Source organism: Dreissena polymorpha, chromosome 8, assembly GCF_020536995.1.
Source record: "Dreissena polymorpha isolate Duluth1 chromosome 8, UMN_Dpol_1.0, whole genome shotgun sequence".
Lineage (NCBI taxonomy): Eukaryota > Metazoa > Mollusca > Bivalvia > Myida > Dreissenidae > Dreissena > Dreissena polymorpha.
The window spans coordinates 18,401,590-18,418,389 of NC_068362.1; the positions used below are offsets into that span (position 1 = coordinate 18,401,590).

The window sequence follows — 16,800 nt, forward strand, 5'->3', positions numbered from 1 at the left end:
TGAAAAACAAAGATCACTTATTAACATTCAAAGGGCCCACATTCCCATGTGCATAAAAAGCAAACTCGTTTTACTGTTGTGGATTATATAGTTTCCCTCATTGTGTGATTAAATAAGCTAACTGAATTTTGAAAGAATAAACTAAATAACACCTTTCAACATTTATTATATAAAATTTAAATACACATCACTCCGAAGATTGTACACAACTGTCAATCAAAGACAAACTCTTGGACCACACTTCTGTCTGAAATTGCGCATCCTGCGTCAAACTTGCCGGAATGGTGTTCGCTGATTTGTCGTAGTAGCACCCACTCTTGCCTTCTAGATCAGGTGACAACGCGGAAAACAATGCGGTAACTGCGCCTTTCTCAGGTGTCTGCAAGAACGCGAGGTGTTATAAGATATTATTAAATAAATAATAAATATCATCAAATTTGCTAAGTACAAACAAGAGAAAAAATTGTCACAAAACCAGGTTTTCATTGTAAAAAAAGTCTGATAAAGGGAGACAACTCAAACTGAACTTTTGAACTGAACAAACAAAATTAACCCCCTTTATTTCAAAATAAATATAATTTTAGTCGTGGCGACCTTGACCTTGGAGATATTGACTGATTCTTTCGTGCGACACACCGTCCCATGATGGTAAACAAATGTGCCAAATGATTTAAAAATCTCACAATGAATGATATAGTTATGGCCCAGACAAGCTCATTTATGGCCATTTTTGACCTTTGAACTCACAGTGTGACCTTGACCTTGTAGATATCGACGTAATTCTTTCGCGCGACACACCGTTTAATGATGGTGAACAAATGTGCCAAATGATTTTAAAATCTCACAATGAACGACAAAGTTATGGCCCGGACAAGCTTGTTACGCCCGCCCGCCCGCCCATCCGCCGACATTCGCCAATCTAATAACCAGTTTTTTCTTCGGAAAACCTGGTTACAAAAAACAAATTAACCAAACAAAACACCGTATTTTTAATCAAATATTCCATTTTAACAGAATATAATTGTTCAAATAACCGCGCGAACGTTACAAAAACGAGGAATTTAGTACATGCATGTGTACCAGAAAAATATATTTTCCCAGCAAGGAGATCGGCTTTCTATGTACCCACGTCAGGTGGCGCCACAAACCGGACGTCACGATGCCTGGGTGTATAGCTGAAGCGGAAACAGGCGCGCCAGATGCGCGCAGCTGATGGTGTAGTGCAAGAGTGGCGGCCACGATCAGCAATTTCGAATCTGCGTATGCTTTATGCGACGAGTATTCGAACCATGTCTGGGCCCTGTCACAAAACGCTATTTAATATTGTTATTTTCCTCTCAAGCGATATAAACAAACAACAAAACACAATTATTAAACATGACAGGGGTATGTTTTTCGAAACACCTCAGGAGAGGAAAATACCTTTCCCTCAACCCATACTACTGGTTCAACCACGCCTCTTCATTATATTAATGTTTCGAAATTCCATAACCATGGAATTATACATGATAACGTAGTACCCGTACTTGTTAATGAGTACGGGTACTACGTAGAGCATAGTTCTGACCACTATACTATGAAACAATATGCCTATTAAGAACACCATCAAAATCATATCAAATAAAAAGCTTCGCATCAGTTCATGCAATTGATACGTTACACAGAAAGAGTAGACCTATAACATGAAGGACTGTAAGTATGTAGTAAATATTGCTTTAATGAACATGTTCAATTAAAAAAGGCAGTGGCTAATCGTATGGCCCCGTACGGCTAGACAATAGGCTAGCCGTACGGCTCTGTACGTATAGCCTTTCCTACGGATATTGTCTAGCCGTACGGCTGTTACAGTAAAGCAGTGTCATTCAGTGCTGGTAATCAGTAATAAGTTTGTTTAAGCTGTAAAAGTTAAAAAATTCTTTATCTGTTGCGGCTTCCTTTTATGTAATTCAAGCTCCCTGGATAACAATACCAACAATCGACTTGAAAGTATCAATCAGAAAATCAAAAGGTCGTAAACAAAAATGCCAAATTTGATGACTTTGCACAGGACATTATAGTGTTCTTAAACATTCAAAGAACTGAGATAAACGGCAAACTGTGCAAAGAGACCGCTCAAGTGCCTATTGTAGCCCATTTAGACGACTCGGTTGCTGCTGAGATCAGAAAGGAACTTACTGAATACGCATATTCTTTGGTTGAGAAACAGATTAAAAGGTCTGAGGAAGTAGAGCTTGAATTGGTTGAAGATGGGTGCTATAAGATTAAAAACACAGATTCTAGTATTACAGACTCCAAATGTGAGTGTGCATTTTATGTGCAATATCAGTTGCCATGTAAGCACATATTCTCAGCAGTAAGAAAGCAGATGCACATGAACCTGTTCGACAGAGCACTGATAAACGAACGTTGGTCGAAATGTCATTATTTGGGTACTTTCATGAGTTATCAGCACGAAAATCAGGTAACACATTCTCTTCTTTCTCCACGTGCAAGAGTAGAATCGCATCAACAGCGATATAGAACAGCGTATGATGTTACACAAAAACTAGCCTATTGCGCAGCGGAGGTTACAGGACATATGTTTGACGTACGACAACATTACTACGAGCATGGGAACAGGGAGAAGAAGTTGTGATTGAAACAACATCTCAACCTCATGAACCTGCAATTGACAACAGATTACCCGACTTAAAGACAATAACAGAAATACCACCACCCTAATCCAGCGACGATGACGACGGTGTTCCCTAAGTAGCTGTGGCAATGGCTGAAGGCCTCAATTCAGTGGGTATCACAACAGTAAATGATGCAAGTGACATTGTATCAGCGCGGTCTTTACCAGCCGAAAGTGACGCAGGGGCTTCATCGGCTGTTACTGAGGAAAACACTGATAGCAATCCCGGGAGACGTGATAATGACACTGTCAACGTTCCAGAAGACAATGATGCAGAGCCTGTGCTTTCAAATGACACAGCGGAAGGTGAACGTGCAACAAGCAGCGGTGTTGCGATTTCAGCATCATCAGACTTAGGTAGCATCACTCTCCCGTCACATATCCGGAAACGAGGCCGCCCTAAAGGATATGAATTAACTGTTGTTGGTTTACCGAAAAAGAGACTGAAAAGAAACGTCCACCGGTATCTTTTTGTCAGTTAGAAACAAGTGTTAAAGTCAAAATGATGTTGAAATGGTTTGTTGACGATGCTGTTGCTTAACGGTGCATTACTTCGGAAGAAAAACTAATAACAGAAGAGGAGGTCGAATGTTGTCCTGGGCGTATTGATATGGCTGCCGCTGAAACATAAATTGACTGTATCGAGAAATATTTTGAACCGGACGCATGGGTTGCTTTGTTACATGTTCTTGACAGTGTTTCATTAATGTCTATTACATGTAAAGTTTGCAATGAGGAGTTAGTAACTAGATGTGTGTGCTGCGACCTGTGTCACGGCTGGTTCCATTACCATTGAGCAGCAATATCGGATACTCCTAAAACGAAGTAATGGTTCTGCAGTGAATGTTCTAGATAAAGGGTATAGGTTGTCTGATACACGCTTGAATAAGTTTTTACGACTTTTAAGTTCACACGATGCATATTCTCGATGTAAAAAAGTTGTAATAAAGATCTTAAAACTAGATGCGTTTGCATTACGATCTGTCTTTGACAAATGTATGATTCTGTAAATAATGTATAATCTTGATAAGAGGTATAAATAGGTTTTATAAAATGATTAAGATAATAAAAGTGTGAATACGTAAGTACGACTTAAAATGCACATGGTGCTTATTTTCGGTGTAGAGAAAGTTGTACATATGGATTCAAGCTTTTATATACCACAAACTCTGCTTTTGATCAAATTTAAGACAATTATCATTGTTTCATTCGGTTTGAGCGAACCGTGTCGAATTTGTGTATATATCGGTGTATATATCGGTGGATTTAGTGAAGTTTGTATATGGTGTGATTTCTAGTGCATCGCGCATGGCGGTTCTTTAAAGTGACATCATTTAAGATATGGTCAACTTCATTTGTCATACATGCGAACAACAAAGACAAGGATAAGCCTGTGTATTCATACTGTGTAATCAGCGTCTTTGTTGCCGCTGCATCATTACTAGAAATTACACATCAAAAGCAATCATTGTCGTTCCGATGATTTATTTGTTTGCATAGTCGACATTACATGTCGTGAAATGGTGCCTCATATTGTGAAAATAGGGTATATAACTTCATGTTGTATATGCTTTTGTCAAGTGCTATTATCTAAAAGCAATAAAATCGTATTTACTAGTAATTGTTTTCGTTCTATAACACTTTTTTTTAATTTCTGTCAATTTACGTTTCCCATTCTCTTTTATCGTTTTATCCTTTTCAGGTTAAGTTTCCTTTTATTTGTTTTGTGATAAACTTTTCTCATTGTGATGTCGCAATTTTCATTGAATTAGTTAAGATTATTTACTATATATTTAATGTATACATTTGATATTTGCATGTACAGTGCGTATTTATATACTCCATAACTGTGATTTCTATTAATTGCTGTAATTGTTGTTTGGCGAAATAAATTTACATTTTCATATCCCTTGTTTACACCCTTTATATACTATGCACGAATCGGTTTTCCAATCAGGACGAAACATAAACCAGACTTCAAATTCCGTGACGACGACTACACGAGCTAGTCTAAATGCTAGAAATTTCGGAAGCTGCACGTATATCAATAATTAATCAATATATTTATGTTTTATAACAGCCGTACGGCTAGACAATCTCCATAGGAAAGGCTATAAGTACAGAGCCGTACTGTTAGCCTATTGTCTAGCCGTACGGGACCGTACGACTAGCCACTCCCATTCAAAAAATTATCTACAGAAAAACGTGAGTCTTCTGCCAATCAGCCACCTACCTTTGTCCAAGTTTAGTGATAAACGGTCGGCCAATACGATGCATATACGAAGACACATTTACTATTCTTGACCACCGCTCATCTTTGCCAGATTGTGTCAATTTAGCGAGAAGTAACTGTGTCAAGTAGAAGTGACTCAGAAAATTCACTTGAAACTGGCTTTCGAAACCGTCGACAGTTTCTTCGTATGGTGGCATCATTATACCAGCTTAAGCAAAGAAGCGAAAACAGGTTTAAACTTTTCTCAAAAAGTTTTACTATTTCAGACTATACACGTATTTAAAGCGAGATTATACGATTTTTTATATGTGTTAAATTGTAATATATTGATAAAATATGTTACAATAACACAACATAGGCAAGAAAAATTATACATTAAATACGAATTACATAAAATGCAGCTAAGACAAATTAGCGCCCCGAGCTGATTGTGACGAACACATTTTCCTACAATAATGAATAACCGAAGCATTCGTCTTTTTATTAGGACCAGAGTTATTGTTCGTGTGTCGTATGAATATATATCGTTGCAGGAATTTAAAATGAACCGTTAAACTAAGTTTAGATTCACATCGTACATGCATGATATACATGCTGGCAAATTCGACTGTAAAGCCGTATTCGATTTCAGAATTAAAAATCTGGCTAATTTCGCATTTTTCGACACATGCTCATCTGAACTTTTATTTTATTTTGTATTGAAATATATATATAATAAGTTTTTTACACATTTTATATAAATTCATTTATATTTGACAAAATCGTTTATACTCCCTTTAATTAAAATATACTTTAAAATCACGAATGTTTTAAATTTCTCAAATGTGATTCAATACCGGGAATGTGTAGAATTTATCAAATGTGATTGCAATTTATGCTATATTGATTTAAAAACATTTACAAGTATTTTATATTGAAGTATCCTTTTTAGTTGACAAAACTTTGTGCAAAATAGTAACGTAGATCTATGATTTTGCTTGTCCTTGAAGATATTAAGGATCATAATCGTATCATGTAAACTTTAAACACAAAATTTGAATTCCATACCAAGCATAAGTACAAACAAGAAAAGTATTATACACTGAAACAAGAGGGAATGAAAGGCCCAAAGTAGCTTACCTGAGATGCAAAGGAACTGACCTGTTCTGTGCAGCCCAAGATGTCATTAGAACAATATGTTCTTACCAACTTTTATGACTTGTGAACACCCTGGCAGCCACGTTTTTCAACAGACCAGAACAATTTTCATACACATCCAAGATATCATTTAAACAAATATATTGACAAAATTTCATGAAGATTCATAAGTCCATCTAAGGAAAAATGCCCCGCCCACTGGTGGCCATGTTTTTTTAAGCAACTGGAACCACTTTCGAACTTGTCCAAAATATCATTGGGACAAATCTTCTGACAAAGTTTCATGATGATCGTACAATATATATGGCTTCTAGAGTGTTAACAAGGCTTAACTATAGCTATATAAGGAAAAATGCCACGCCCCCTTGGCGGCCATGTTTTTCCACCAACCGGAACCATTTTCGAACTCATCCAAGATATCATTGGGACAAATCATCTGACCAAGTTTCATGATGATCGGACAATAAATGTAGCCTCTAGAGTGTTAACAAGGTTTTACTAAAGCATGATATATTGCCATATTAGGAAAAATGCCCCACCCCCTGGTGGCCATGTTTTTTAAGCAACCGAAACCATTTTCGAACTCATCCAAGATATCATTAGGAAAAATCGTCTGACCAAGTTTCATGAAGATCGGAAAATTAATGTGGCCTCTTGGGTGTTAACAAGATTTTACTATAGCCATATATAGCCATATAAGGGAAAATGCCCCGCCCCTTGGCAGCCATGTTTTTTAAGCAAACGTAACCATTTTCGAACTCATCCAAGATGTCATTGAGACCATTTTTCTGACCAACTTTCATGAAGATTGGACAATAAATGTGGCCTCTAGAGTGTTCACAAGGTTTTACTATAGCCATATAAGGAAAAATGCCCCACCCCTTGGCAGCCATGTTTTTCAAGCAAACGTAACCATTTTCTAACTCATACAAGATATCATTGAGACCAATCTTCCGACCAAGTTTCATGAAGATTGGACAATAAATGTGGCCTCTAGAGTGTTAACAAGGTTTTACTATAGCCATATAAGGAAAACTGCCCCGCCCCCTGGCGGTCATGTTTTTTCACCGATCTGGACCATTTTTGAACTCATCGGAGATATCAATGAAACCAATGTTTTGACTAAGTTTCATGATGATTGGGCTAAAAATTGTGACTTCTAAAGTGTTCACAAGGTTTCTCTATAGCCATATAATGAATACTGCCTTGCCCCCTGGCGGCCATGTTTTTTTAACGGACCGGAACCATTTTTGAACTCAACCTTAATATCATTTAGACAAACATTTTGACAAAGTTACATGAAGACTGGGTATCAAATTAGACTTCAACAGTGTTCACAATGGTTTTCTTTTTGACCTAGTGACCTAGTTTTTGACCCAGCATGACCCAGTTTCGAACTCAGTAGAGGTATCAATGGGACAAATGTTCTGACCAAATTTCATGAAGATGAGACAATAAATGTGGCCTCTTGAGTGTTCACAAGGCAAAATCTTGACGAGGCACAATGCACGGCGGACAACGGTCAAAAAGTGATCACAAAAGCTCACCATGAGCACGTTGTGCTCAGGTGAGCTAAAAAGTATGTTTACAAATATCAATCACATAATCTACATGGTTTCATAGTAAGTTATTTTAAATTTCTATTCATAAAATGTGCGTCAGCTTAAAACAAAACTATGGAAATTCTTGGGCCTCACATTGCTAATAATAAGAAAACAGCGAGAAAGGAGTGCCCTCACCATTATTTATCAGTATATGTAAAGGAAGATCTCTAGACAGAAATTCCTCTGCAAACGATTTTACCGACTGCAGGGATGCCAGATCTAACTGGATGAAATCAACTGAAAATGAAATGAAAGCTCAACTGCACTAATACTATGTGTATAATGCACTACTTATCATGTATTTTTATCGATTTGGGCATATTAACATACTACTATAAAGATATTTTATCAATGATTTAGAACGGAGTTGTTTTGTACAAATTACAAACAAGACGTGTTGATATGTTTGCATCTAACAACAAATAGAGATACAACGCGACTGAGATACCAGGAATTAAAAGTAACTTTTTCAATGATATACTGGTCCCGAAAATTAAACGTTAAAGGAATAATGAGCAGAGGATCAAATGTACAATCATAAATATATACATATATACACTTCATGCAAGTCACAGAAGTATCCGGTTCACTTAAAGCTGGGTAGCTTATGTATATAAATGGATAACAGATCACCTTCAGAATCAATTCATTACACACATACTTTTAGCATTTGGAAAGTCTTCATGTATTCTGTCTATGGCAGCCATTGCTGTCTGTTTACATTTCGCACCTGAAATATACATCTCCTATTTAAATACAATTACTGTGCAACAATGTTTTCCTAAAATCATTTATTTCAAATGTTAATGCCTAAAACAAAGAGACAAAAAATTATACCAATCATGGAGCTATAAGTTGGTACTATTTAAATACATGTAGAAACTAACCTATTATGTGTAGAAAGGGTGATGATTGTGTTACAACTGTAGTTGTATCTAGGTATTTGAAACTGTATGACACATATTATTAAACTCCAAACCCTTGCAATTTCAGAGGATAAGCTTTTTAATGTTATTTACTTTACAAGTCTATATATATCATGTGACCCCTGGGAATGGTTAGTTTTGACCCAGGGGCATGATTTGAACAAACTTAGCCGAGGAAAGCGACTACCAGTACCTTAAGTTACTGAGATTGTTAAAGTATATCAGAATCGTATTATTCAAGTCTTGATGAAAAGTTTGACCACTGGGGTGTGGCAAGTTGTTACAACAAGGGCATGATTTAAACAAACTAAGCAGAGATCATTACAAGCCAGAAAAAGATATTCTTGAAGTTGTCATTTTTAAAATCCATTCTTTGCTCCAAAGACCAACATACACCACAGACCTGAAGAATTTGATGATTTTTTTTTTAAAGCCTAATGATCATTCCTGTCCAGTTGCATTATAATCTTCCCAGAATATCAGAAGATCAAATCGCTACACAATTTTTTATGCCCACACAGACGGCCAAACAATTGAACACCAAGTATCCTTAGAGTTCCCCATGAGTTATATGTGCTCAGGTGAGCTGAATACTTAGAAGAGGATCAGTTAACAATCCTACACACCAAATATTAAAACCCAATCCCTCAGGATTTTTGAGATTTTTTTTTTAAGTTATTTAGTAAATAAGTCTATCTAAATCATTTGACCCCATGGTCCTAAGACCAAATAACAATCACACACAAAACTGAACTGAACTTGTATTAATAGCATTGCAAGCAAAGGGAACAAACTACGGCCATGGTTTAATTAATAGGAATAAAAGTTGTCTTACATATTACATATGCTTAATTTATGATGAGTTGTAATCAGAGCTCCAGATAAGGATTTAGTCTTAAGGATACTTTACCCCCTGATATTATTGTTAAAGGGTATTTTACTCCTTTGTTTCAGCCATAAAGGGTATTTAGGAATATTGAGGGGTATTTTCCATTTCTATAGAAAACTGACTTAGTACATGGCGTGTTTAATCTAGAAATATTATTTGTTTATATTAAGTGCAAAAAAATAATTTTAAATGATGATATTAACAGACTGTCTTTCTTGCATATAGTATTCATATAGTACACGAACGTCATTTCGCAATTACCGGTAAACTAAGTTATGGCACTACTTGTACCATTGAAAATAAAGTCATACTACATGTGGTCTATGTAAGTTAACTATAAACTTCTTCAACAATTAGATCGCTTAAAATTATTTTAACAATTCTAGAAGCATCATAAGATTTATTTCTTTTGGCATATTGTTATATACAGTTACTTTCTACACGAAACGTCCTTTTTCGAACCTAGAACCGTCATTTCCATTACAAGGTTCTTTTGATTGACTTACTTTTGATTCAAAGGTTTACTTATACTAGACACTCAACTAGATTATTGGTTAAACTGGTTACTCACTTTAATCGATTACAAATACGTACCAAGATTTGAATTGCGTAATGTTACGTACCGGTACTGGGCCAATTTTTAAAGCGTTTTTGTAATTTTTCAATGCGTAAATACGCAGATACGCATCTTATCTGGAGCTCTGGTTGTAATAAGGTGAAATAATAGATGTGTTCGTCAGAAACACAATGCCCCCTATTGCGCGGCTTTGATTTATTTTTTTTTGACCTTTGACCTTGAAGGATGACCTTGACCTTGAACTTCCACCACTCAAAATGTGAAGCTTCATGAGATACACATGCATGCCAAATATCAAGCTGCTATCTTCAATATTAAAAAAGTTATGGCCAATATTAAAGTTTTTGGACGGACAGATGCCATATATTTGACATTTGACCTTGAAGGGTGACCTTGACCTTCACCTTTCACCACTCAAAATGTTCAGCTCCATGAGATACACATGCATGCCAAATATCAAGTTGCTATCTTAAATAGTGAAAAAGTAATGGCCAATGTTAAAGTTTTTGGACGGACGGACAGACGCCATTTATTAGACATTTGACCTTGAAGGATGACCTTGACCTTCACCTTTCACCACTCAAAATGTGCAGCTCCGTGAGATGCACATGCATGCCAAATATCAAGTTGCTATCTTCAATATTGAAAAAGTCATGGCCAATGTTAAAGTTTTCGGACAGACGGACGGACGCCATATATTTGACATTTGACCTTTAGGGATGACCTTCACCTTTCACCACTCAAAATGTTCAGCTCCATGAGATACACATGCATGCCAAATATCAAATTGCTATCTTCAATAGTGAAAAAGTTATGGCCATTGTTAAAGTTTTTTTCGGACGGACGGACAGACTGACTGACATACTGACGGACAGTTCAACTGCTATATGCCACCCTACCGGGGGCATGAAAACTGTCAACATAATTGGAAAATACATTAATGTTTTGAAATACATGTTGTTAAGTTAATATATCATATTATTTATAATTATGTTCTTACATCTCTGAATGCAGTCTACTGTATGCTTGTTCATGGTGAGAATGATGTTAATTTACACTCTAGAACTGTGTTGATATAAGTTATATACATTAATGTATAAGGGAAACAAGATAGCTCTAGGGTTGGGCCAGATAACCCTGAGTGAATGATTTGAAAAATCTTAGTAGAAGACCACCATACATTTTTATACGCCAAATATTACACCTCTTGGTCTTCACTTATATAGACAAGATGTTCAGTCATTTTGCAATATTAGTCTTTATGTATCATGTGACTCATGGGGCACGGCCAGTTTTTACCCGAGGGGGCGGGCATTATTTGAGCAAACTAAGTAGTGGACCATTAGATCATGCTCACACACTAAATATTCAAGCCCTCAGCCTTGTGGTTTTAGACAAAAATTAATGAAATTTTAGTTCTTTAAATCTTTTTAAGCTCGAAGACCTACATTTACAATGAACCTGAACAGATTTACAATTAATCTGAACATTTTTTAAAACTTTGAAAGTGGGCCACCCAATGATCGTTCCTGTGAAGTTTCGTTAAAGTCTTTCAAGGGGTGAAAGAGGAATATCATAATAAGAAAAAAGTTCACAAACCTAACACACAGAGGTTAGACAGAAAATATGGTTCCCAATCAGCGCTTTAAGCTCAGGTGAGCTAAAAGGACAAGCTGATGGTAACAAAAATTTCTTTCCTGATAATGTTTCTGGATCCTTATTGTTCCTTAAATAAGGGCTGATACTATATAGCAACACATACCAATAAAAACATGAACGCTCTTGGAAACTAGTCCCTTGGATATATAGTAACCGATCCCTAAAGCCCCGCCAGTAACAATGGCTACCTTGCCAGCTTGGTTAGGGATATCTGAAAGAAGAAAACTATTTCTAAAACCATTTTCAGCATTAATTTGCACATATACATATCAAGTTATCAATCCGATTGATTCAAAATTAAATTGTCATGGGTAATGTTACGATTACCTGTATACGATCGATAAAATAAAGCTTTTAATCATTTCACACAAAGGCCTTGCCTAATCAAAAATTAAAGAGCACATAACATATTTCAGATGCATTAAAGTTCAGCTTGAAAAAGCTTAAGAAACAAACAAATTAAAGCAGGGCAAAATTATTTTTTTATTATTAGCTGATAACAATACCTGTATAAGGAAAGTATTTAGAACTCACAATAAGAAATTTGATTTATAACAACACACCTTAGTCCCAGTGTTGCTTTTTTGGTCAAATTTAATGCCAAATGTTTTGCTTTTGTCCAAAATAATAGGCTAGCCTCAAAATTCCCAATTGAAGGTTTAAAAAAAAAATCAGCAAAATACCAAATAAGTTTATTTAGATAATCAAACTTAACATGGACTTTATTATAACATTAACATGGTCAAGGAGTGAGGTCAGTAAGTTATTTTTCAATGCTGAAGAAGCTAATCTAGCATTACTGTTAAATGATTGCCATACATGCCAGAAATTTTCGGGTCCAAATCAGGACAGTCCATTTAAAATGTCGGGACATTTTACCAAAAAGCAGGACACCTAAAACGATCATTCATGCCACCTTTACTGAAGTCAGTAATCAGCTAATTACTTACAAAACCTCATAATTTCTGGCAAATATTGATGATAAATGTGTTTAAAATTGCATGAACACAGACGTTCTCCATTTTCCGGAAGTAAACCAACATGTGCACTATTCAGATGAACCCATTTGTGACTAAGGCAACGTTCAACGGGATGTGCGCACATCGAGCACTGTTTTTATTCAACCAATCATCCATTAACTCTACATTTAGATTGATGCAATATGTACAAATTATTTTCTGAAAATCAGCCAAAAACGAAAGTAAATTTATGTCTCTGGTATCGGTCAGCGCTCCATTTGTTTGACATATAATACACTGAATACCGCGTAATAATAGTATCTTTGGAATTGATTTGGGCCATGAAATACAAAAGCAATATGCTTAATGCACTACGATGCATCTATCCCTAGCAATTAACGACCCTTATCATAAAAATACCCTGTTGTGAATGCCCGATAAAATCAATAATTTGCCGATATATCACTGATAATGTGTCAAAAACAACACTGGATCACTAGACTAGTAGATATGGTTTGTTAATATAGGGGGCAATAAAGTGATTAGCGATGGTAATTAAAGCCAGACGGAGCTTGAACAGGGAATTTTTTGTGAACTTAAAGAGCGTATATCGTTTTGTTCGAATGTCGGGACAAATAGTGTTACATCGGGACACCAGGACAAACACCCCAAAAGCAGGACTGTCCCGCCAAGATCGGGACGTCTGGCATGTATGATGATTGCACACTTTTAATTAACACTCCCGATAAGTGGTGAAAGTCAAATTAAGGAAACGTAGTTCACAAAATTTAATGTTCACTCAGAGAGCATTCCATTAAACGTATTTTTTTATAAGATACCATACAGTTTTTGTAAAAGTAACAATGAATATTTAAAAAAAAAACATAAACTTTCTGAAATAAAGGAATTGCTTGCATTTAAAGAACTAGACGACTGTTACATTTTTTATTGTACAATGTGAATCTATAACAATTTAATTAACAGATCAAAAAAATGAGTATAGCCATAGCACATCTCTATTTTATTTTGTGTAATGCAACCTAGATTTAGTATACTGTAACCTATCTGCATTGCTTCTGAACATTATGTTAACTAAAATACTATTATTTGAAAACCTACTCACTTTTCGAAACATTGTGTTTTGTTATAATTTGAAGAAATAAACACCATGCGCCAGCGATATAGCTGAATAAATAATAAAATGCTATGGTTAAAAGTGAAAGTACAAACATTTTGTTTACTTCCGGATTTTAAGTGCGAGTAAAACGATTTTCTTACAAAACGCACCGTACAGTACGCTTTTGTGTTACGCATTTCTTCAAATAAAGACTGACTCATTCAATTAGACAACACTATGGGCATAAAAGCATATTGACATTGCCAGACGTGTGAAATAGATCAATTAAAATAATGATAAAACAGTCGCTAAATCCTGTTTAGTGCCAGCCAAATAATTAAAGATTTGTGTCTTCTAGAACAGCATTCGAAAACAAACTCCATTGCATGTATAAAAATGGTAAGACCCCATATTTTTTATGTACACTATTACGGATTAGGTTTGACCTATCGATTTTCTGTTTTTGACGCATTGCTAAAATATTCTCTATTATTTATTTCAATTTTTAACAATTGATTCCATGTGTACTTCCTAATTCTATATTATTCAGTTATATATGTATGGTCATTCGTTCGGAAAATTTAAGCCATTTAGAATAAATGTCATATCGTAAATAATGGATTCAGTGTTATGGGCCAAGACTCGAAAGTTCAGCGTTGAAGTATATTTCTAGCACCTTTTCTTGTTCACTGTTCAATAGCATAACGGTAACATTCCACTTTACGGTTTTCATATAGGGTCCAATTTTAAAATGGAAAACTTTCCAGACATTTTCTTGCATTACCTTTATTTCAGAATATAATAAAACTAGTGTGCGGCTAACGCAGTGGTTGGTACACTCGCTTCTCTACTAGGCGACCGGGTTTAATTCCAGTTCCCGGCAGCGTGTGAGTTTGGTTGGTGGTCACCATACCAGACAGGTAGTGTTTCTTCCGGGTACTCCAGCTTCCCACCACAACACAAGACCTGGCCGAATTGAAAATCTTTCAGCAACAAAGAAAAAGCTGGAAATTTCAGCTTTAATTAAGAAAATCCAACTTTCGTGATTCTAGCAAGTGATTTAGGTAGGAGTGCTGCGGAACACTCCGGGTCTGCGTATTGTGTAGCATCTGGTTCGGAAAGTACCTAATTAATCTGGAAATACACACACACGTAATAACTTGGTATCAATTTGAAGATTAATGTATCGTCTTCCGAAAATTGCAATAAACATTGCTTGTGTTCTTCCCATGGAAATGCATTTCACCTGATTTCAGAAACGGACCGAAAAAAGGGGTTTCCATTTCGAGTGAATATTTATACCCCCACGAACGAAGTTTAGGGGGTATATATACATGAGCTTGTCTGTCGGTCAGTCGGTCGGTCTGTCTGTCGGTCGGTCGGTCCGTATTAAGTGTTCGCTCTCTAATTCAATTTGTTTTCATCCGATCTTAACCAAACTTGGTCAGATGTTTATCTAGATGTCTAGGTCAATTTCGAATATGAGTCATGTCGGGTCAAAAACTAGGTCACGGGGTCACTAAGTGCGTTTAAAACATTAAGCATGGTGTCCGCTGACTAATTCAAAAAGTTTTCATCCGAGCTCCACCAAACTTGGTCAGAAGTTGTATCTAGATAAACTAAAGGCCAAGTTCGAACATGGACCATGCCAGATTAAAAACTAGGTCACAGGGTCACTAAGTACGTTTTAAACATCCAGCATGGTGTCCGCTCTCTAATTCAAGTAGATTTCATCCGATCGTCACCACACTTGGTCAGAAGTTGTATCTAGATGGTGTGTAGGTAAAGTTCGAACATGGGCCATGCTTGGTTAAAACCAGGTCACGGGGTCACTTAGTGCGTTTTAAACAGTGAGCATTGTATCCGCTTATGTGTTAAGACAACATGCAAAATATTATGTGTCAATGCGGTATGTGGGGGTATATATATATATATATATATATATATATATATATATATATATATATACAAGCTCCGTACAATAAAACGCACTCTTGTACGTCAACTTTTAATTTAGCCTATAATTTACTATAATATATATATACAAGCTCCGTACAATAAAACGCACTCTTGTACGTCAACTTTTAATTTAGCCTATAATTTACTCTCAAAGTGATAACGACACATACAGGAAATAACGATATAACGCATATTTGCGATGGATAAATAACTTGTATATCAACAGAGAAAAGAAACTCTTTCGAAAAAGGTACTATGTTTGAGCAACGGAGTCATTCACAATTATTTAGCGAAATGTAACCCAAATGGCAGAAAAATAGTTATTTGTTTTTGTTTCTTGATGATGCAATTTGAATGTTCATGCCATGCTTCGGCAACCGCTAAATATCAATAGTTAGTGTATTAGATGACTGAATAAGCACGGTCCAATTCGTAATAATAAGTATGGTTACTTAACAAATATTTAAGCTATTCATACTTTCACAAAGATAATCGATCTTAATGTCCACTAAACATGTCCGCCAGAACGATTTTTTACATGACGCATTGTGTACACACCGGTCTAACTGACACTGGTTTTACTGACAATAACTCAGTGACGTCACCATCTATGTATAGAATGTTACATGACGGAATTAAATTGCTATGTTATATATATCTTAAAGGGGCCGTCCAACAGATTTTGGCATGTATTGAAACATGTCAGTAAATGCTTTATATTGATAAATTTAAACATTTGACCTAAAAATCTCCAGTAAAAAAAAACAAAAATACAATTTTAAAAAAGGAAAAAAGTAACTCTCAACAAGGCTCGCACGACACGTTATAATTTTCAGATTTTCAAATCGTCAAAAGATGCATATAATGGATATTTAAGCGCATGGTAAATGATCAGTAGTACTATTCCCTCAAATATCATAACAAAAACGAAAATTTGCGATTCTGAAACACCTTTTTTTTTATTTTGTCAATTTACCAATCTGTTGAACGGCCCGTTTAATATAATATGCATGGTTGTTTTGAGCAATTTTGCATGTAAGTTATTGTCAATTTGGTATTGCAAAGA

General features: G+C 35.8%; 1 protein-coding gene across 1 annotated transcript; it reads right to left on the reverse strand.

Moving 5' to 3' along the window:
- Nucleotides 1–149: 149 nt before the first annotated feature.
- LOC127840357 (dehydrogenase/reductase SDR family member on chromosome X-like) lies at nt 150–16,746 on the reverse strand. The gene is made up of 8 exons (XM_052368767.1): nt 16,711–16,746; nt 16,213–16,306; nt 11,803–11,910; nt 8,310–8,378; nt 7,784–7,885; nt 4,908–5,115; nt 1,081–1,300; nt 150–379 (listed from the first exon to the last, which is right to left on the reverse strand). Exons 1-8 carry the CDS (start codon nt 16,744–16,746, stop codon nt 188–190), a joined length of 1,029 nt encoding a protein of 342 aa, XP_052224727.1. The 3' UTR covers nt 150–187.
- Nucleotides 16,747–16,800: the final 54 nt, after the last annotated feature.